This window comes from Bactrocera tryoni, chromosome 1 (assembly GCF_016617805.1).
Source record: "Bactrocera tryoni isolate S06 chromosome 1, CSIRO_BtryS06_freeze2, whole genome shotgun sequence".
In the NCBI taxonomy this organism is placed as follows: Eukaryota; Metazoa; Arthropoda; class Insecta; order Diptera; family Tephritidae; genus Bactrocera; species Bactrocera tryoni.
This window is the reverse complement of record NC_052499.1, coordinates 59,516,743-59,540,158: the sequence shown is the minus strand read 5'-3', so window position 1 is coordinate 59,540,158 and position 23,416 is coordinate 59,516,743. Positions and strand designations below refer to the sequence as shown.

Sequence of the window (23,416 nt, the reverse complement as noted above, 5' to 3'; positions counted from 1 at the left end):
ATTTTTTGTAAAATAAAATAAACTAGCTTTTATAAAAAAAATAAAAAATATTTTTTTATAAAAAAAAAAAAAATAAAAAATTTTATGAAATTTATGAAATATATGAATCTTGATTTTTATCTTTTTCTTGTACCTATTTTTTTTTTTAACATTTATTTTTTATAAAAAAAATTTAATGGAAATTTCATAATTTCATAAAAACGCCGCTTGAGTAATTTTTTTATAATAAAAATGTTATATTTTTATTGTTTTTAAAATTATTTTGCTTTGTTGTTGAAAAATTGCAAAAACAAAATATTTTCTGCCATTAAATCTGCTCAATTTGTCAATTATTAGCACATATTGAAGCTGTCTAAGTCATACAAAATTCATTAGCTCCACGTTGACAAGCTATAAACCGCTTGGCATGAGCGTCAAGTCAACAAAAATTAACATTGTGCACACTGTTGCCTTATTTTAAATCAAAAAATGCACATAGCTATGAGCAAAGTTGAATAATAATAATACATACAGATATTTTACAACTACGCTCTTTATTTATATTTACACTTGCTTTAATATCATAATTATTTCGGAAAACTGCTACTTTTTTATAATCTATTAAATATTTAATATCAATTTTAAATGCACCTAACAAATCTAGTCACTCAAAAATTCCATAAAATGCCCACAAAATTGCGCCTGTCAATAAAAATATAAATTTCAATAAAATTGCTAAGTACCAACGCTATACCGTAGCTGGTAAAAATTCAGCTTCAGCAGCAGTAAAAACGCTAATAAAAATAAAATCGAAAGAAGCAAGCGAAACAAGTTGACGTCATACCGTCACATCGAATCGAATCGCTTACGAATTCGATTTTAGTTCTGTTATTGACTTGACTTTTGTTGAATGCGAGTTGCGTGTTAAAATTTTCTATACATAAATATCTATATATAATTCTCTACTCTTGCATAGCGAAAAGTATGTACGATTAAGTGCATATGACTGACTGACTGTGTGTATACCATGTACAACATTTCGATATTGGTACAATTCATACAAATATTCGCTTTTGTAAGGTACAAACCGACAAAACATCAAATGTATGCCAATCGACGCAAATATGGTTTCAATTTGCTGTGTTTTGTTTTCTGTTTATAGCAAACTACCCGGTAGGGTGTAGCTATTGTTGCTAGTGTGTCGCAAAGTTTAAAGCTTTTTTTCAATCATATTCTAGTTACTTATTAATTTTGTTTAAAGTGATAGCTGTTTTAGTATACCACTGAAAATCAAGCTTGTCCTTTGTTTTTTTTTTTTTTGTTTTTATAGCCAGTGTTATCACATTTCTCTTAATACTTGTATGATGTCATTATATTGTTGAAAGAAAAGAATGATAACGACATATTTATTTATTCTCGTCTGTTTAAATTTGAATTTCATTTCTTTTTGATAACTGAAAATTTGAAAATCAACTTTCAAGATTTAAAAAAAAAAATTTTAAGAAATTTAGTTTATTTATGATAATATACATATGTGTATATTTTTGATTTTATATACATATGTATATGTATGTATATATATATTTTTTTTATTATATATACATATGTATGTATATATTTTTTTTCTTGATTATATGTATACAAATTGCTTATAATTTTTTGCATTTTATATTAATTTTTTTTTATTATTATTTCTTATTTTTTTATTTTACTTTTATAATTTTTCTTATTTTTTTTGATAGATTTTTTTTAATTTAATTTTTTTTTGCTTTTTCTTAATTATTTTATTTTAGAATTTTTTTGTTAAAAAAAATATTTTTAAGTTTCCTACATGGCCTTCGGCCACTTTGTGCTTTGTTTGTGCAATTCATTTGCTGTTATTAAATTGATTCTAATATTGCCCATACTATTTAGTGTCGATTATTTTTCTTCATATTTTCAATTGCTCTTTTATTAACTATTGCGTATTATTAATTAAATATTTTATATCATAAGAGTTTAGGTTTTTTATTAAAATTTTAGGCTAACTATGTTTTTTTTACTATACCTAATTAGTTTTTTTATTTTAAATTTAATTTACTTTATTTTATTTTAATATTTCCTGCTTAAGTTTATGTGCTTTTATTTTGTTTTTAATATTTTCTAGTTTGTTTTTGATATTTGTTTTAGTTTAAATATCTTGTTTTATTTTGCAATCCTTTTATATATTAATTATTTTTTGTTTAATTTTTTTTATTTAATTTTTAATAAACATATATGTATATATAGTATTTCTTGCTAAATTTTATGTGTTTTTATATTATTTTATATACATACATTGAATATTTAGAGAATGGTCAGAGGTTAAAAAAAGATGTTGAAAGACTAATTTATATCAAAAATTTTTACAATCGTTTAATGTTTTGGTTATTAAATAATATTACTTTTTTTATTTTATTTTTTATAATCTTTTTTTTATTTTTTTAATTTCTGTTTTTTTATTTTTTTTTACTTTTTCTTATTTTTTATCTGCTTTCAAGAATAATTCTACAAATAATATTTTTAAACCCTTATTAATAAATATCTGCTTATGCATTTTCTCCCTTCAGATTGTAAACGATCGACAATTTGCGATACACACGGCACAGCTTCGGCACCTGAGGCAATGCCAACAGAAGACTGCAACGAGGATTGGTCCTCAACGGCGCCGCAAACTGGCAATCGTTCGCCATTGATGAGAAGCTGCTCTACACCAGCTGTTTATGGTGAGTCTGTTAAATATTTATAAACATACAAACACATGCAGAAAGATCTACATACATATGTACGCATTTAAAATCGGCTAAAAACTCGATAAACCTAGTTAAAATCGTTAAAAGCTAAGTGATTTGCATTATTATTGCTTTTGTTCACAAATTTATACCGATTATTTGCTACCGATATTTCACTTTACATATTTACTTGTTCATAAAGTATATGTATGAGTGTACGACACTTGTGTCAAATGATTTTCTGTTAGGCGTGTTAGCCGCTCACTCACAGCTGAGTAAGCCAGCATTTATTTATGCAAGTTTTTAACATTCAAAAACACACAGATGCGCATATATGACAAGCGTTACGTGCGCTGAATGCAAATTGCACAAAAAATATTTGCATAACTGAGGGTAAAAATGATAACCGATATCAGGCACAAGCAAGTCTGAGCAATTTAGCAAACTTGTTTAGCAGCTTTTTTGTGAAAATCACAGCTTTTGTCACGCGCTTAATCGCATTAATGTGTATATGTACTCGATTGTATTTATGTATGTATGTATGCATTTGTGCAAGTAATTAGGCCTTTATTTAGTTACATGTATTTGCATGCGTTTTAAATGAATATTTATTTCCTCATCAACGCCCTGGCATGCAGCAACAGATAACTTCAACTGTATATAAATATGACGTACATATGTTGTTATATATACCACATTTACAGCTATGAAATAATAAAAATCTCTCGGTGATAGGTTGGCGCACAAAACAATTGCTTTGACATAGACAACCGAGCTTGTTGGTGGTTTGGCGAGTGATTTGCTTACATACAACATACACACATACATACACTCATACAAATATAGTTTCATATGTATGAATATGCTTAACGACAAATAAATTGCGACCAGTAGCCGTCAATTAAAAGTACATAAAACGCACATAACTGAAGCAACAACAACAAACCAAAATGGCAGCGGCGGTTTCAGCTTCAACTGTGTCCCGGCGCACGCAAATTATCGCCAATAATGCAATTTAAAATTACAATGACTTGATTTTTTAATTTTTTTCTCGCTTTTCACTAGTTATTTGCGCTGCGCTCACATATGCATACATATGTATATGCATACATATGTATGTTTATATTTGTTGTTATTGCAGAGTGTAGCGTGTTTACTGCAACGAGCACGTGCTGCATGCACGCAAAATTCCAACGCCACCACCACCACCAACAACAACACCATCGGCACATAGCGACAGTGCAGTTGCCAACAGGCATGTAAGTGCAGTTGCTCATACGCCGTGTAGCACCGCTTTGGCACTTCGGCAAAAGGCAATAATTCCACTTCACCGCTTGTTGTAATCATGCAAATTATTTCTATTTTGCACATGCATGCAAAACTATAAGCGCATGCTAATTAAATAGCTTACCAGTTGTTGTTATTGCTGTTTTTGCATTTTCACCTTCACAAAGCGGCGTGAAAACAACAGAACAATTTGCAATTTCTGCCATGCACAAAGAGCACAACTTCCGTAGACAGCGTAAAATTTACACTCGCGCTGTAGAGCGGCTAATAAGTAACTCATATTTGTGCGTGTGCTTGTGTACACCCTCATAATTATCAAAATTATCAAAATATGTATTATAAGCGCGCTGTAGTCAGATCTGCGCTTTTATTGGCAAATAATTTGAAAACATCCCCATTTCCTTGCCACTCTGGGGATCAAAAGTACACATATGTGCATGTATGTGTGTGTCTATCACTTATTGCTGGCGCTGGCGCCAACGTCGTTGCTGCTGCGCGTCACTAGTGGCCCCCGGTGACACGACTGATAAGCTAAGACACAGCCAATAAGTATTTGGCGCTATGAGCACGTATGTACATATGTATGTACATATGTGCATATGTAAATGCATGCAAAAATGTTACTTATATTGCATTTGAAAAAAACATATGTATGTTTGTAAACGTGTGTACAATTTCGTTTTTTACATACTTCGGGCTTGAATGCTTAGCAGCTTAAGCATGATTCATTTATAAGGCTTAATTGCTCATTCGCTGTGTACTTTATATTGATTGTCGGTTGTTTTGGTTGGCATTGCATTCATTATTGAACTGTAAGAGGGGTAAGTATTGATACACAGTGAAAAAAATGTGTAGGAAAAAATTTAATAAGTAAAATATACATGGAATGATTTACTTTTCGTAACCTCATTTAAGTACAGTGGGGGTCTATATATTAAACAAAAATTTAAAAGTTTTTTTTTAATTATATATGTACATATGTATGTATATAATTATTTTTTTTTTCATTTTTAGAAAACACTACTGGGGGTAAACATTTTTTAATTTTATAACATTTTTTAATTTTTTTTTTAATTTCAAGACATTTTATACATTTTTTAATGTTTTATTTGGAAAATGTTTGAAAAAAATTTTTAATTTGATGTTTTTTTTTTTAGAAATTTTTAGGAACACTATTATTTGGTTTAATATAAAATAAATAAATTAAATAAATTTTTAAAGACATTTGAATAGTTTATATATATTTTTTTATTATATAATTTCAACAAATCGCAAAAAAAATTTTTTTACACATACATTATTTTTTTTTTTAATTTTGCAGATATTTTTTTAAAAAATTTGAATTTGTTCTGAATTAATTTTTTTTTTATCTTATAATTTTATGTTATTCAAAAAATATACGTTTTTTTTACATATCATACACGCCACGATTGTAATTTCACCTGTCCACTCAATTATCAGCTAACCTTTTCATAATCGATTATTTGAGTGTTTCGAATATTTATCACACACACAACTTTATTTCACTTGTTGTGAAATCACTTACTATTACTGTTACTACCCACTTTGTAAATTTATTACTCAGCAGGATCAAACGATGACGCGTCAAAATTCCTCAGCGCCATTGATCATGCACAGGCAAACTCATAAGCACTCAAGCTTACATACGCTCAAATGTTTGTAAATGTAAACTCGCTGATATTAGTCACTGACTAGGATGCGCTGGCTTTGTATTTTACCCAGGTACATATATGTACATAAAATCAATGTCTATAAAACGACATTACTCAAGTATTTGTAATCTGCCGCTGAATCAGCAAAAATGCGGGTTGGTTTCGAGAGAACATTTAGATTATCAGCGAAGTTACGAGCAAGTACAATGTATGGCCTTTCATATACATACATTAGTATGTAAATATGTATGTATATAAGTTTTATGAGACACCAATCAAGTGCGCCGGGAATGTTAAAGGTTAGTGCTAATAAAAAGGGTATGGCACCTAAAATTGAGATCATCATGGAACTATGTATGTGCACATTTCGACTCATCGAGGAGTCACTCGGTGGAACAATTTTTAAAGTGGTGATTCATATACATATATGGAAGGTTACAAAGAATATATTCATTAAATATTTTTTTTATTTAATATTATCTGTAATATTTTTTGTTTTTCTCAGTAAAATTTGTTTTATTAAAATAATATTAGTTAGTAGTACTAGGCAGTAGAGGATTCAATTCTCATTAAACAGGGGGCCGCCAAAGCCGAAAATTGAGCCATCAACATAACGAACGATTATGCCAGTTTATGAAAGTTGTACAAACTACCTTGAATTCAATTGAACTATGATAACTTTGTTCGTGCTTTCACATGTACTTTTTATTGACAAGAGCTGATAAGTGGCGATATGAAGACAGCTATTTTAAAAAGCCCCAAAGTTAATGATTTGATTAATTATGTGGTTTACAATAACCAAAAATATATATATAAAATATTTCGTTAATTTCGTTCTTAGTGAGTAATTTTTAGTCTCCATATATACTGTTTATATATTATTTATTTTAAAGATAAGCATATATGTATATACATATACATATGTATGTCATATAATTACACTTAAAATCATAAAAGATGAGAGCTTCCTATTCTTTATTCAAAGCAAAATGTTTTCAGTGAATCTCTTCTCCTTCAGATTATCAAAATATTATTAACAATAAATGCTTTATAATAACAATAATATGCGTATTATAAGGCAGAATATATAGAAATATATTTTAGTACCTTATAATAGAATTTATTGTGTTGCATTATTAATAGTCTATTTTCCAGGAATTGCGTTGGCGTATATAGTGAATGCTATGCATTCTCTCAATGAAATACTGATAAGAAATAATTGTCCAAAAGTCCAAAAAATGCAAAATATATAAAACAAAATAAACTGAAAATATTAAAAAATTAAATAATAATTATAGGAAAAATATAAAAAATTAAAAAAAAAAATAATTAGATATTAGTAAAAAATTAATAATTAAAAAAACAATTAAAAATTAAATAAATTAGAATTATTGATTAAAAAACATTAAAATTAAAAAAAATATATCTAAAATGCTATTTTTAACTGAAAAAATAACAAGAGTTGACAGAAAAGTCTTAAAAGTTTACATAAAAACCTTAAAAATAAAAATAAAAAATTAATAATAAATAAAAATTAAAAAAATAAGAATTAAAAATTAATAATTGAAAATAAAAAATAAATAGCTATTCAAAAAATTATTTCTAAGTAACTTCTAAAAAAAGTAAGTTTCGAGAGAAAAATCTAAACCTTAAATATAAAAAAAATATTTAAAAAAATTAAGAATATAAAATTAATTAAGTATTATACATAATTTAGAATAAAAAATTAAGAATTAAAGCTTAAAAATGGGTTAAAAAAAATAAATAAATATAAAAAAAATTATTTTTAACTGAAAATATAATAAGACTTTTGAGAAAAATTTAAAAACTTTACATTTGAACTTCAAAATATTTGGATTTCGTGCTTATCTGGTATTTCCGCCGTGAATGTACATTTTTCGTTTGCTGATTGCCATTTTTTAGTGATAACATTTCTTTCAATCTAACGCATAAGCAGGGGTTTTCCGTTTCCAAAACGCATGTGACATGGGAATTTTCAAAAAAATATTTCGAATACAAATTAAGAATTCACTAAATACCGCCTCAATGCCGGCAAGGTCAAAAGTATTACGAATAACATGCAACCACTTATGCAATATTTTGCAACTGCACGAAGGCACGCGAAATACCGTTGCTGAGAGCGCAACTACCTTGTATGTACATATAACTGTATATAATTTTGCTTCTGCTCAAGCGCTGCATGCCTACACCAGCGCAATCCAAATCAAAATTCAGCAGTCAAAACAAAACCGGCGGTCGTCATGGTAATCCTTAGCCATAAAAGGGACATAAACAAAAACACTACATGCCATGCCACAAGCGTGAAGCAAAAGAAAATGCATGATAACCCAATTAGAAGCTTTATGAGCGCGTAGAAAATCAATATTTGCCTCGGAAAAGTTGAAAGAAAAGGTTTCGTTGAAAATGTCTATTATTACTTGAGTAGAAAAGGCACAAAGTAAACACATACAACTACACATGTATTTGTATATACATATGTGTGTATATCTACATATGTTTGTAGTTGCCAAATTGGCATATTACTCTCAACAATTTTGCTTGCAACTAATGAGTATAGCGGTAAATGTGCGCAAACCGTTGTTTTAATCAGAAATAGAAGACCACTAATTAATATAACATAGATATGCGTACAAACATTCACATACATACATATGTATGTATATATACATAAGTGTATGTAACTATATATCTACAACAAGATTAAAAACTACAAATTACAAATTACAAGCGAGCAACATGAATTTTTCATGCCAAGCGAAAATATAGAAAATGTGGCTGAAAATACGCCACCCAAAGATGCGCCGCACTACGCACACAAACATACCTACATACATCCATCGCCACCGCAATGTTGGCTGGCTGCTCATCAGCTCGAAATTTCAACGCCACTGTCAGCCGCAATTATTGCGTGTATGCGGACTACTTTTGCCATTAATTTTGTGTTTAGATACCCATACATACATACATACACATGTGTAGTATTTGTAATAGTTTTGTTGTTGCTTGTGGTAAAAGCTGCTGCTGCTGCTGGCTCAATTGAAAGCACTTAATAAAAATTTACAACAATTCTTCAAGCATAATATACTACGCTCTCGTAAAATATTAGAAAATATAGAGAGGAAGTGGGCTTGGGAGGGGGCGTGTTGTGTACAAATATAATGGCTATAAATACAGTCATATCTTTGTATGTAAGTATATTTGCCGTGCATGTAGCATGGTTGAAGCCTTTAATACGCACGCAAGTGTTGTTGTTGCACGCGTTGTTGTAATATTGAAGTATTTTTGTAGTGTGTTTGCATTACACACGGTGCGGTCGATCGCATCGCTGGCATGACTCATGCGAGCCGCGTGTATTTTTACTGCGTTTCTTTCAAAGAAAACTCACACACACACATACTAAACGTGTAACGTGTGTAACGGAGCAGGGCGAAAAGGCAACAACACATAACAGCATGGTTTACAGAATAGAAATAATAAATGGTGTACAAGCGCAATTACAACAATGCGTGTAGAGTTGTAAATATGCGTCAAATTTCAATTGCTTCTGTTACGCGCGTAGAAACATACAAACATACCTACATACATGCATACAGACATACCCCGAAACCTTGCTATGCGTTTGTCATTAAAGGCTCGTTTTACTATAATTATTGTTATGGTGACTGCGAACAAACAAGCCTCCGTCAGATTTATTAAATTTGTATGGATATTAATAGATATATATGTATGTATGTACATCAATGCATAGATACATATGTACATATATACTTCACACATATGTACATATGTATGTATGTATAAACCACGAACACCTTTTAGTTAAAACAGAGTCGCAAATGTCAACCGACACCTCAACTGTCTCGTACAAATCACAGTAGAGCTAAACACGTAACGTCATTTTAGCGCTACTTCTGAGAAGAAAAAGAAAATAGAGTTGGAGCGTGATATCTTAGAATATTGTGTCAAAATTCTATGAGACGTAGGCATACTGACCTATACTATATCAAAATTATAACAGCTGTCTTTTAGTCAAAGCTATTGGTATGGCGAATCGAACAAGCAATTGGCATAAGTCAAATATAAAGGTCTAATTGATTGACGGAATTAAAAGAGATTTTACTACCTCAAGAGAGTAACTATGTATTCTCTTATATATAACTGTTCCTTTCACGTGAAAATTTTTGATAAGAGAGCAATATTTAAGAATTTCATAAGCGAGTAGAAACGTGGTGAATCGAATACGTTAAATATAGCTTGTTGACGCGTTTCAGATACACTTTGGACTACATTGTAGTAAATTTTTGGGACAAGGATTTCGTCACCTTGTATATACTGTTATCTACTTAGACTATGATTCTAAACAAATAGTGCCTTCTTTTACAATTATGAAACAGTATAAAAGATTTGATGCCATATCTCAATAACAACAACAAAAGTGAAATAAAATAATTTAGGTTAAATCTCAATAAAAACCAACTGTTTGGCAAGTAAAATCTCGTCTTAAAAATTATTACGTTTCAGAAGAACCTTAAAAATCGGAGACCACAGCTCTTTAGTAAAATTAGGACTACAAAGTGGCTAAGAAAGTGCATATATTTATAAAGAACTTATTAGAATATTAATATTCCTGAACCGGTTAGTAAAAAACATTTCGGTTTGAACCAAAATAACCTATATTTTTAAAGTACTCGTAAATACTTTGTTTTCGAAGCAGTCTTTAATCGAAACACGCAGTTTCCTTATCCAAAATATTAAGTTACTTTTTAAAAATAAAGCAAACTTAAATGTTTGGAATCACACATTTAACAAAAACTCGACGTAAATATATTTTTAAAAATTCATTTCTGCTATAGCCGAGCATAAAAATATAATAACTGGAACTAATAAAACTATATGTGCGGATTTTACGATTTCTCGTTATTGTTGTCGTCTAATTTTACTGCATACGTAGGAAATTTAAGGCCTCCTTGGCGTGCGTTCTCACCATAGACCCTCAAAATACCGAGCATTTCTAGCGATTCTACTCGCTTACACATATTTTTACGAGCGCACACACTTACATTACAAACATGTACGACTATCTCATACCCATTTATTTTAGTTTTTTTTTCACTTTTCGTGCCTCGAGGGCAGAAGCGACGTCAGCAATGGCAAACCAACATGAAAAACACAAACTGTTCGCTTGATCTACAGATCTCGACAAACGATCGCACACATTTGCGCTAAATACACAATTTACAACAAGAAGAAAGACGCTGAAATCATTACAATTGAGCAACACTGTCCGCTGCCGGTCGAATACATTGACCGCACGTTTTACACGAAGCAAAAAAAAATTTAAGAAATTAAATCGAAATGAAAAGCTAAGGGCCTAAATGAGGCCAGTTTTCTGAGTTAAACGTAATATGGACCATAATTTACAGCTGCGATGAAAATTTATTTATAAATATAATGTAATTGTTTTCTTAATTTTATATACACATATATGTATGTAAGTATGTAGATATACTTTTGTTTTTGCTTTGTGTATCAAAAATAACCGAAAATAATGCCGTACACAATCAGAATCACAGTTGGCTGCTACGCCTTCCTGTTTTTTCTGGAGCTTCTCCAGCGAGAGTCGCTTGAAAGCAAAGCAAAAATTAATTTCAGAATGAATCTGAGGTGACCTAGCTACATATGTACATATATGTACATATGTATGTGTGTATTTGTATATAAATAAATTTAATTTTTATTCTATATAAATATTCGTTTGTAGGTGGAGCAGCTTTGCCAATAAGCTGATGAGCGCATAATATTATAATGCGAGTATCATATTAATAAGCATATATAAATATGTACATATGTACGTTTGCATGTGAGTTAAAAAGCGCTAAATTGGGCGCGTGCGGCTTAAACCGCATTCGAGCACTGATATGTGAAATAAATTCAGATACACATACTATATACACATAAGTATATGTATATGTACATACCTACTTAACTATGCCAGTATATCGTAGCTGCTCTGTAATAAGATCACTCATCAGCACACCATTTTTGTTGACTAATATATTTTTCCACTACATTTTTTTTAATTTTCAACTTTTTTTATGGTACAAGCTTGTCATTTGCGTCGTAATAAGTTCGTATTTGTAGGGTAGAATATTAAGTAATCGTCGCTAAATGCAAATTTGCACACGCAAAGATATTTATGTATGTACATATGTACAGACTAGATTATATGGGAAGTATTACGCGTACTTAATAGAAATTAGTTCCAAACAACTTGTTCTCTATTTATTTTGATATCTTGGCACATGATGCTTTTATTTTAATTTTAATTTAATTAACATTTAAATTTTTTTTTTTTTGATAATTTTCATTTAATAATTTATTATTTTCGATTTCTGAATTTTATCAAAAAAAATGTTTATGAATTTTAAAATATATTTTTTTGTTTTTTATAAATTTAAATAATTTTTTTTCATATTCTCTCTTAGATATTGAATTCAAATTTTTTTGTTAATACTTTTCAATAACACTTTTTTTATATTCTCTCTTTTTTCAGATATTGAAACCCATCCCGCGTCACCAGTTTTCCCCCATTTACTATTGGGCAACGGCAAAGATGCCAGCGATCCGAGTAGTGTGGGCGCCAATTGTGTTTTGAATGTTACCTGCCAAGCACCCAGTTCAGGTCCAGCGCCGGGACTTAAATATAAACAGATACCTGCCAGTGATACGCCACATCAAAATATCAAACAATATTTTCAGGAAGCCTACGATTTTATTGGTGAGTACAAAGCATTTAACTAGCTATTTTTAAAGCCTAATATCGATGGGTTTGTGAGTCACGTGTAAATGGAAATTGAGGTTAGGTTGAAGAGGAAAAAGGCAAAAAAAATAAAATCTACACATACGTATATGTATGTATGTAATAATTATGAAAACTGTGCTTATAAAAATAATCAATTTCTTTTATTCATGAAAATTCGAAATTTTAACAGTAAATTTTATTTACTTTAATTATATTAAATTAATCATGTTTATATTTATAAAACGTATTTATTTTGTTTTTTACATTTTCTTTATTTCTTTTTTCACAACATGTTTTATTTGTGATGCAAATTTTTTTTATACTATATTATTTTTGAACTTGGAATATGCAGAACAAATGCAAATCCTTTTTAGTGTGATTTTTATATTTTCATATAAATCTATATATTCAGTATTTTAATAATAATTTATTGTGTTTTATATTTATTTTATATTTTTAACTTTTTTTCTTGTTTTTATTTTTAACTGCGAATTTTTTTTACAATTATTTATTAATTTAATTATTGATTTTTCTTTTATTAAGTTTGATATTTTCTAACATTTTTATTATGCCACATTTTTTTTTGAAAATTGGTAAACACATAATAGTTTTTATTATTGTTTAATTTTTTTCTCTTTTTCAGCATTTTTTTAATTTTGTTTTTCTTTTTTTATCAAGTTATGTTATTTTTTATATGTATTCGAATATTATATTATTTTTTTAGTTAGTTATTGTTATTTTATATATGTATACTTAAAATATATATTTGTGTCGTGTATATTTATTTTTTGTGTTTGTTTTTTAATTATTATTGATTTTTATTAATTTTTATAAAAATATTTTTTCTATTTTATGATTTTAATTTTATTTATGTGCTTCTTGTCCATAAGAATTTCGCATATTTAGACTATTATGTTGCTTGTGCTTAGTATTTTAAGCACAAGTGCACACATGCTCGCCTTTACTCAGCCACGCATTACTCATTTACTAAACTCGTTAGTGTACATGCTTTTTTAATGCCTTTATTTAATTATAAATTTGCACAGCCTTAAAGAGATTTGTCACTAACCACGCGCCTTTGACATTTGCAAGAATAATTTGAAATAAATTTAAAAAAAAACTGAAAAAAACCTTGCAGACTTACTCATTGTGCCTACAACTCAGGGGATTAAGTGGAAACATATTCCAATAATGCCAACAGTGAATTTTCTTTGCTAAATTTAAATTACTACATTCGCTTTTTGTTTGCTTTTTATACTTGCTTGACGTCAATCGCCAGTTTTCGCTGCTTTGAAAATTTTCCTCAATAATAATGCATGAGTGTTTTCGTGTTCGCCGTTACACGCGCATGTTGTTGTTGCACGATTTTATGGCTTTTGCATAGCAATGAAAATTATTGTTCATAATATTGGCTATAGACTTATATTTTACCGCTGATCGGCTGAATTTGCCTCTCGCACCCTCACGTTGCTGCCGCAGGCACAAGTTGCCGTTGGTTGCATTCTGCACTTGTGGCCGTTTTTGTTTTGCTAAGCAGTCGAAAGCTGCCAGCGTGTCGTCATGGCGGCGAAGTCTTCAATTTTATTTAATTAGCAACATTAACGTTCAACTTTACGATGCAAGCAACTTGCTGTCTCTGCTTGTTGTTAGTGCGGCTATTGTTATTGTTTTCTGTGTGCCGCTCCTGTATAAAACGACAATAAAATTCGCAGCGCTAACAACAACGCAACTACTGTCTACCATTTGAGTGACTGTCCAAGCGTGCAACCAAAACACACATACATACATACATATGTATATACGCGAGTAGACTGCGCAGCGCCTGTCGTTAGCATTGCTGTAGTCGGCCGTGTCTTGCTTCGCCATTCGTCACAGACAGTATGGCTCCTAGTGACACTTACATAAGCACAAAGTTACGTGGCTGTTTGTACGTGTGTGTATGCCGGGCGTGCGACCCTCCAGACTGCAGCAGGCGCATTCGCAAACGTTGTTGTTGGTGGTGTTGTTGCAAAAAGGCCAACAGCCCGAGCGACACAATGCGAGGGAATGCCTGGGAAAAGTTGTGTACACGATTACAACGACGTTGACGTGAAAGCCCTGGTGGCTGGGGCTGGATTGCTGTGCATGTTTGGCCGTTGTTGTTGCGGCATTGCCGAAGAAGCAGGAGACTTTAGGCAGCCAAAAAGGCGGCAGAGTGTGGTCAATAGTTGGCTCGAAACGGTTTTGTTGCGTGTATTATTTCATTGCTGTTGATTTGGTGACTGTTGCCGGCAAGCGTGTCTGCCAACCGTTTGGCGCTACTGCAATTTTATTGTTGTTGTTGTTATTATTATTATTGCATTCTTTTTGCATTTACTCCTGCTGCTGGCTGACGTGCTGTCTGACATTTCCACTGTGGTAGGTAGCGCCTTGTGCTGTGGTTGGTTACTCTTCCGCCCTTCAACGGCTGATGCATGACGCATCACAAGCGAAGCGCCTGCTACGAGACATCCCGTTAGCTGCGCAATCAACAGTAACCACAAGCGTTCTTCCGGTTCACTTATAAAGACTTATACATATAACCACCACTCATCCACCCATTCGCATTTTTGTACCCTTCACGAAGCAGTAGTTTGGTATTCTACCCTCTACACCTTTCCTCACTTCTGCTCTCAGGAGTGCACTTCCTTTAGAAACTGTTTATTTGTTTATATCGAGCTCTCACTGATTAGTCATCCTCAGTTTTCTTCGTGTGCCAGCGCACTCACGCAGCAAAATCGATCTGAGGGGTTGTTGCTGTTCTATTTCAACGCATTTGTGTTTGCCTTATAACTTTTTCGATTTTTGTATGTTTTAGTTGTTTTTTTTATTGTTGTAAGTATTTGTTGCTTTTTGTGCCTGCAACGTAACGTTTTACGTCACGCACACACTTTTGTCCTCGCGGGCACATGCGTTTGTCATGAGGAAAGCACGCACGCACTGCTGAAGTGAGCAGAAGGAATACCCTGTAGGAACAAGTTGCCTAATAAACATAGTTGACGGAAGTTCGACGATCAGTTGGGGAATGGAAAGCATTTTCAACATTCCATGAAAGTGAGCAAACAGGCGCCTAAAATTTTAAATGATTTTCAAAATTCACATTTTTGTAATCACTTTCAACTTTTGAAGTCATTTTTTGACAGCTGTCATATATGAAAAACAGTTCTTGCTTACATCTTGATATTTTTAGTAGTATATTTGTTTATTAAGCTACTAAACATACGGTCCCGAAATTATTAATAGATTTTCTGAAATCCCTTATATAAGCACAAAAAAATTTTTTGTGGGTTTCAACAACTTCTATTCAATCCTTTTTTGCCGCGCTTACACCTGAACTTCACCGCTTCACAAGCGCTGCTTTTCCCAGCAGGCAAGTGAGTAGGAAGTGTTTTGCTGTGTGCGTAAAGCAACAACAGCGCCAACACACACACACGCTCACTGCTTACAAAATCCAAAAATAACAAACAACGCCGCAACTGCTACTGTTTTCATTCCTTTGCGCACTGTTGTAGTTGTTGTGCTTGTCACAACAGCTGCCATGAACACGTCTGTAGCCTTAAGCACTTGCATACATACATACACGAACACTTCTGTGCTGCGCTCATTGCTGGTGGTGGTGGTGGCATTATTTTTGTTGCTCAGCATGTGTTGCTCTTGTTTGGTGGTGTTATTGCTGCATCAACAGCAGCAGCTAATGATGAGGATGGCGCGCATTGTCGATGAGTCATCACCTTACAAAGGCAAATGTGGCACAAAAAGCCGCCACACACCACCCCCACCCACCGGTGTGGCACCCTTCCGTCATATTATTATTTTCTTATATTTCTTTGTCGACAACAACGACAACAACTGCTCAGCACCTTCATTGTGGCTTGTCGCTTCTCGTTTGCCTTGCGGCTGTCATCGATTTTGGTTTATTTGCGCTTTATTGCGTCGTACATTTAACCGTTACCACGGCTGGTGCACTCCTACACCACCCCACCTTCTAATGGCGGCGTCATGTTTGTGTATTTATTTGGTTACGGCTGCCTTAAGGCAAATCCTTAGCTCCACCGCAACCCAAGCTGGCAGGCAGACATACAAATGTAGGTATGTATGTATATACATATACTTATGTATGTACATATATATGTTTGTATATATGTATATAGTATGTTTGTATATGTGAAAATATGTGCGCTCACCTCCACTACCTTCGCCTTCCTGCCGCGGGCATTGATCTATTTTCGGACGTGTGCTGAGAAACAGCCGAAGGACAGTGGACATTCTTTCCACGCTCTTAGCACTACACACACAACAGTCACACAAGCACACACTCTTATGTACATACATACATATGTATATTGAAATGTGGCACTCATATACATTAATTTTGCCTTTTGGCGGGACACCGCGCGACTGTTTGCAGCTAAATAGAACTACCTTGGGGCCAAATTGTTGACACGCGGCCTTTTGCTATTTCTCCACACCTCTCCAAACCGCCGCTTCCACTTCCTGCAGTTTGTGTAGTTTCCCATGCATGTTTTTTTTTGTTTTTTTTTTGTTTTTTTTTATTTGCTTAGCGGTTTTACAATTTGCATCAGCATTTAGCGATTTCTTGCATAGTTTAAATTTACAGTTATGTGCATTTGACTTTTAGGCTGTTGTCGTTGGAAAATGGAATTTATTTTCTTTGAAGTCATATCCAGGAGACTTTCTAAAATTTGTTTAGGAAATTGTTACTCTTACGTAATTGTTTGCGCTTAATGTAAACAACCTGCCTATCCATTTGCCGTAATAACTGCTGGTATTCAATGCCGTAAGTGGCTATTTGTACCTGTTTTTTTCTAACGATTATTACCGAATTTTCCCATTAGCCAGCTGCTAATGGCAGGTGCGTGGCTCTGGAATATCCGTTAGCGCTAGTGTTTCTATGCTAGGGTTGCGTGAGTTTTTTGTCTTTGATCCTTGTTTTGCGTGTCCTTTTCTAATTATACCGTTACCGTTCGTCTAATATTTCTAATGCGTACGAAAATACAATAAAAATTCGAATTTATAGGGAAATTTTCGTAATTAACTATTTATTGAGCACATGCAATGGGGCTATTTCGAGCGGGTAAATTTGGGATTTAGTCATTGTTGACAATTTTGAGAGGTATGGGGTATCAAAAATAAGGTTTCAAAGGAAATCGATTTCAGTCATTTTTGCTCATGTTGAGATACGTAAGATTTCAAAGAAAATTTTTTTTAGTTTGAACTAGCCTTGGTTAAACCTTTACATAACCTCAAACTCAGAGTTTAATTTTTGTGTGACAATGTACATACTTATGTATGTATGTATTCACACATCTTAATAAAAATAAAATCTAACATAGATGGGTATGACATACAGTTATGACGATTCACTATGTCTTTCGCTGCTTTCTGAGGTTATTTTACATTAGATAAAGTTTAATGAGGTGTAAGGCATATAATCGCTATGTCTTTTAAATAAATAATATAATATATGTAGAGCTTCCCCAAATGAAATCAACACAATCCACAAAAAAGCTTCGTGTTACAGAGATTTCAAGTTATTTGAGGAAATTTGTATGACATTTGACTTCTATTGCAAATTCTAGAGTTTGAGTTATGGAGAACTGCGAGTTATAGAAGTTCGAGTTATGAAAGTTCAACTATATTATTAGGAAATTCAATGATTACTTTGTATCAGAAAGTAACATGAAAAATAAAGATTTCCACAGAATCTTCGCTTTCAATGTTGCAACACATTTTGTATACAATTTTACTACGAACTTCAGACTCATTGATCACAATTACGCTATTCGTTTGCACAATATGTATATAATATAGTTTTAATGAAATTGAATTTGCAAGCAAAATGTGAAGGCACCTACAGCCTTAATGTACATACATACCTACAAGTATATACATATGTACATATGTAGGTATGTACATAGTACTTGTATTTGTCAATATTTTTTTGAAAACCCAATAACTCAACATAAAAGAAGTTGATAAAAAATAAAAAAAAATATTACAAAAATACAATAAATATAGAAAATAAATATGTTTATGTATTTATGTAATAAATATATTTATGAAATGAGAGCAATATACATATACAATGTAATGTATATAATATATACACGCATACATGCAAGTAATGATGACAACAAAAGCTCTCGAAAAGTATTTTTTTTCGTCAAATTCGCACACGGCACGAAACCATTAAAAATACATTCACTGCCAGCCTACCAACCTACCGGCCGAGCGACCTTACTGCATCCCACCAACCCACCACCCAGAGCACACACAGCCCATTATCACCCCACAGTTGCCTTAATATGCGCGCACACTTCACTTTACAAGTCTGCAATAATCTACGACGAGTGAGTAAGTAGTACCTTTCCACTGCCCATAGCCGCCAAACCCCCCTGAGCAGCACACAAACACATTGATCGTCAGCCCGTTCATACACACATTCACATACATACATAGCTGAGTATAGGTGTCTAATGCTACACTTTTCAGCTGCTGTTGTTTTGCTTCTTCACCGCACTCTTCCTGGTATTTGTCGTGCCTTTTAAGTACAAACTAAAACTACAACAACAACCACACCAAGAAACAACGGCAATAGAATTTTTAAATGCTAACAATACACGGCAATATCTGGCAAATATGCCCATAAATACACAGACACACTTGAATGGCGGCGCTACAGCTATGCATACATATACAAGCACACACATATACATATGTACATACATACATATTTGCCTGTGCAATGTTATCTAGGAGATTCGAGTGTGCAAGCGAAATTTCGCTCTCTACTCACTCATACTCGGCCCCGGCGTGGCCTGCTGCCGGTGAAGCAACAGCTCACAATAAGCAAGCAACACAATAACAATTTGACAACAACAACAACAGCGATCATAAGTAAAGAATCAACAAAAGCAATGGATGACTAGCTGACTGACGGCGACTTCCCTGCCTGCAAATACACCAACATACACATACATATGTATGTACATGTATGCGCGCTAAACACAAAAAGAAAACAGCGCGCTGGCTGCTAGCGCGCTCACTGGCTGGCGGGCTGGTTGGTAGGTTGGTGGTTTGCGGCCGTCGACTGACGATGACTCATCATCCATTTCATTTTTATGCCATGAAATTTCTGAAGCAATCGCTGTGCGAGTAAATATAAATGTTTGCATACACACACACACATAAGCATGAACACATACAAGTACTTACGTATGATATTTATATAGCGTTGTGTTTATTTTCGTGGCACTTTGGTGCGCGTTTGTGTGCTGTTACGCTAATGCCTGTGTGCTTAAGCGCAGATGCATGTGTGCGTGTGTGTTCTGACGCTTATGGCTACAGTCTGTATTATTGTGATTATCATTATAATTTCTTTTTTGCGACTTTCTGTAGTATTATTTTTTTATGGATTTTCACTCATTGCGCATGCCGAATTCATTCATGCACTGGAGGCATTAATTATGAAAAAAACGTACAATTCTTGTATTATAATAATTAAACTATTTTAGTAAACCATAAATAGCTGAAAATTTGCATGCGAAAAATATGAGGATTGGCAGAAAATGTACTGAAATCAAAATGTTAATGAGGAATGTATAAAATTTAGGTTACACAGAATTGTTTGCTTACCTTTTGGATTAATTTGCAAGGTTTTCAATTTTTAAAATTTGCAAATTTATGACTTTTTTCACTTTCGATTTTAAGGTTTGCTAATATTTTTGTTTTTATTTTTCATAACAATAATTTACGAGTTGGGAAATTAATATGAAAAAATTTTTATTCAAGTGTTTCTATTTGTTTTGAGCTTAAAATTTAGATTTTATTTTTGAAAACTTTAATATTGCTAATTATAGATTTTTTTAAATTTTCGAATTTTAATGTTTGCCAATATTTTTGTCTTAATTTAATACTATTTAAATTCCACCCAGTTATGATTTTAATTTAAACTTTAATTTTTAATTTTGAAAACTTGATTAATGGTCTAATAATAATAATAAATTTTAAATTTAAATATTTGCAAATTGATTTTTTATGTTTTTTCTAATTTTTATTTAATAAAACAAAATATTTTATTTTACAAAAATTTTATTTTTTTATAAATAAACTTTAATAAAAATTAAAAAAGTATTTTACAAAAGTTTTAAATTTAGTAAAAAAATATAAAATTAAAAATAAAATAAAAAATTAAAATAGTTAAATTTAATATCAGCCAATCTATGATTTTTTAAATGTCTCTATTAATTTATGAAAATATAATTTTTAAATCTGCAAATTTTAGTAATAACTGATAAATTCATTATTAGTTTTCAATTTTAACATCCGCTAATGTATACATTATTGATATTTTCTATTAATTTTAGGTTTTAAAATTAAAAAAATAATTCTTTTAACTCTTTAAAATTTACTAATGTATATTTCGAAACTATTTTAATTTATAAATTTGATTAGAATTTAATTTACAATATTGGCAAATTGAAATTTTTTTTATTTTTTTAAATTTATGTTGAAAATATTTATTTTATTTCGGATAATTTTAGTTCATAAATTTGTTTAAAATTGAAATTATAACTTTTGAAATGGATTTTTTTAAATTTGAATTGAAAATATTTATTGTATATAGAATTAATTTTTTTTATCAAAATACTTAATATGCAATGTGCTACTTATTCAATTAATATTTGATTATTTTTGCAATTTTCAAAAAAAAATTTTCTTCAACTCAAGATTTTCAACTTTTCTCAATATTGTTTCGAGACGCACATCTTTATCCACCTAACTGAATGCTTGGTATAAAATCAATTATTGGTTTAATTTAGTTTTGACAAAATAATAAATAATAATTAAAAACACTTTTAAAATTTTCCTTAATATACGCGTTTTTCGAATTCGATTTCAGAATAAAATTTTTTATTATATAACTTTATATTTTCCGTACTCCAGCAATATTTTTTATATTACAAAAAAAAAGTTAAGCTTATCTTACATATTTAATATGTATGTATGTACATACATATTTCTAATAATTTTTTAATACTAATCATTTGTATTTTTGTATTTTTTTCATTACGCAAATTTCCACTCTTCTTGTGTTCGACCAAAAATTTATGCAAATAAGCAATTAAAAATCCATTTAAGCTTCGGCTCATTGTTTGTCAGCACAAATGCAATTACCCATAGTCATCCTTTCGTTCAACGTTTGTATGTGCGTGTTTTTGTATTTGATTTGTTTATTATTACTTATTTCATTTTCTATTGATTTTTTACTTTCAAGTGTCGTCTGTCCTTTCATTCATTTAGCGCTTCATTGATTTCTTTACATTTTTCCATTCATATACAAATTTTACATATGGCTATCAGTAAGCTCTAGTGTGAAAACAGATTTATTTCCACTATCCATTCATTAGTCTGCGCATAACTACAAGCATACAAACATAGACTCGCCAAACAAACCAAATGTGTCATTACGCACGTTCTTCACGCTAGAATTAGCTGAACCGCCCGGCTGCCCTTCATACAACCTAATGCTATGGGCCACCACGATGGATTGCTATTGCTGTATTTTTGTATACTGTGTACACTTCCCATTCTCGTTTCTGGCTTACTCTGCTATTTTCTACAAATAAATATGTACATATGTATGTAGATAGTAGTTGTCTTCCATGTTTGGCTTGGCGTTGCCCACCTGCTTCCGCCGCAGCGAGTTTGGGCAGTTAATTCGCCATTCATCAAAAGGAAATAATAACAATAATTTTATATATACATATACATATATATATGTATTTATATTTTTGTTACCTTTTTCTTATTTTCTTCTCCAAATTCCAAGCGTAAATAATCTAATTATAGTTTTTATAGAATATCTGGCACTTGACCCCAAAAATTTCTCCAGCTAAGGGCCTGAACTTTCGTGAGTTTCGTGAATGAATCGGCTTCAGCAGAGCTCACTAATTCTTGCTGTAATTACTACTTTCTTGTTGTTGCTGATAGGTAACTTAGGTCTCACCAGTTCCCTCCCTCTTTTATGCTCTTTCCCTCGCTCTTTATTGATAGTTATCTTACGTCTATTTCACGATTTTATTTCTGGCTTTTTACACATTTTTAAATTAACAATGCATTAGCGCTCGTTTTTTCCATTTTTCATTTTTTCTTGACCCGCTGACACAAAAATTCTACTAAATGATGCAGTGAGATCTATAAATTTTTGAGAGGCACGTGTCACGAGTTGTTATGAAGCAATGGTGATATAAGTTCAGAAAGAAAAAATAGTAAATAGAGTTTGGTACAGACGAAATGCTTTAAAAGAATTAGTAAATAAGTTGCATGCAAAAAAAATACAAAATGTTTGAGTAAAAAATTGTTTTTAAAAAATATGCTTTTCAAACAGTAAAAAGCACAAAATTACTTTTTGAAAATTTGCAAAAAAATTCGCATGCGAAAAATTTGAAAATTGCATACAATTTATTCAGAAAGTTACAAAAATCTAATTTTGAAATTTAACAGAGAAAAAAAAAAAACAATCAAAAAAGAGCTTGTTTTTAAAAATATTATTTTCAAAATCTACTTTGCGAAAAAAAATTCTCGCATGCGAAAAAATACGAAAGTTTTATGAAATTTAATTAGAATCACTAAAAGATATAAAAACCAAAATTTTAAAATTAACAGAAAGAAAAACAAAATGTCTCGCATGCGAAAAAATTAAGCAAATTTCATCAAAATGAAGACAAGATCTTAAAATTATGTTTAAAATATTACAGTTGTATAGACTATATTTTCATAATAGAAATGCATTGGCAACAATTTTTGAAAATTAGCAATAAAATTTATCGCATGCAAGTTTTTCGAAATTTCTAAAATTTAAT

The 23,416-nt window shown here is 31.4% G+C and overlaps 1 protein-coding gene across 2 annotated transcripts in view; it reads left to right on the top strand.

The window, feature by feature from the left end:
• The window catches only part of LOC120770776 (tyrosine-protein phosphatase vhp-1), a 53,011-nt gene that overhangs the window by 10,660 nt on the left and 18,935 nt on the right, over window positions 1-23,416 (top strand). For both annotated transcript variants that reach the window (XM_040098358.1, XM_040098367.1), the window contains exons 2-3: window positions 2,568-2,723; window positions 12,264-12,488. In XM_040098358.1, the coding sequence (XP_039954292.1) occupies window positions 2,568-2,723; window positions 12,264-12,488 (381 nt within the window). The remainder of the gene's footprint in view (window positions 1-2,567; window positions 2,724-12,263; window positions 12,489-23,416) is intronic.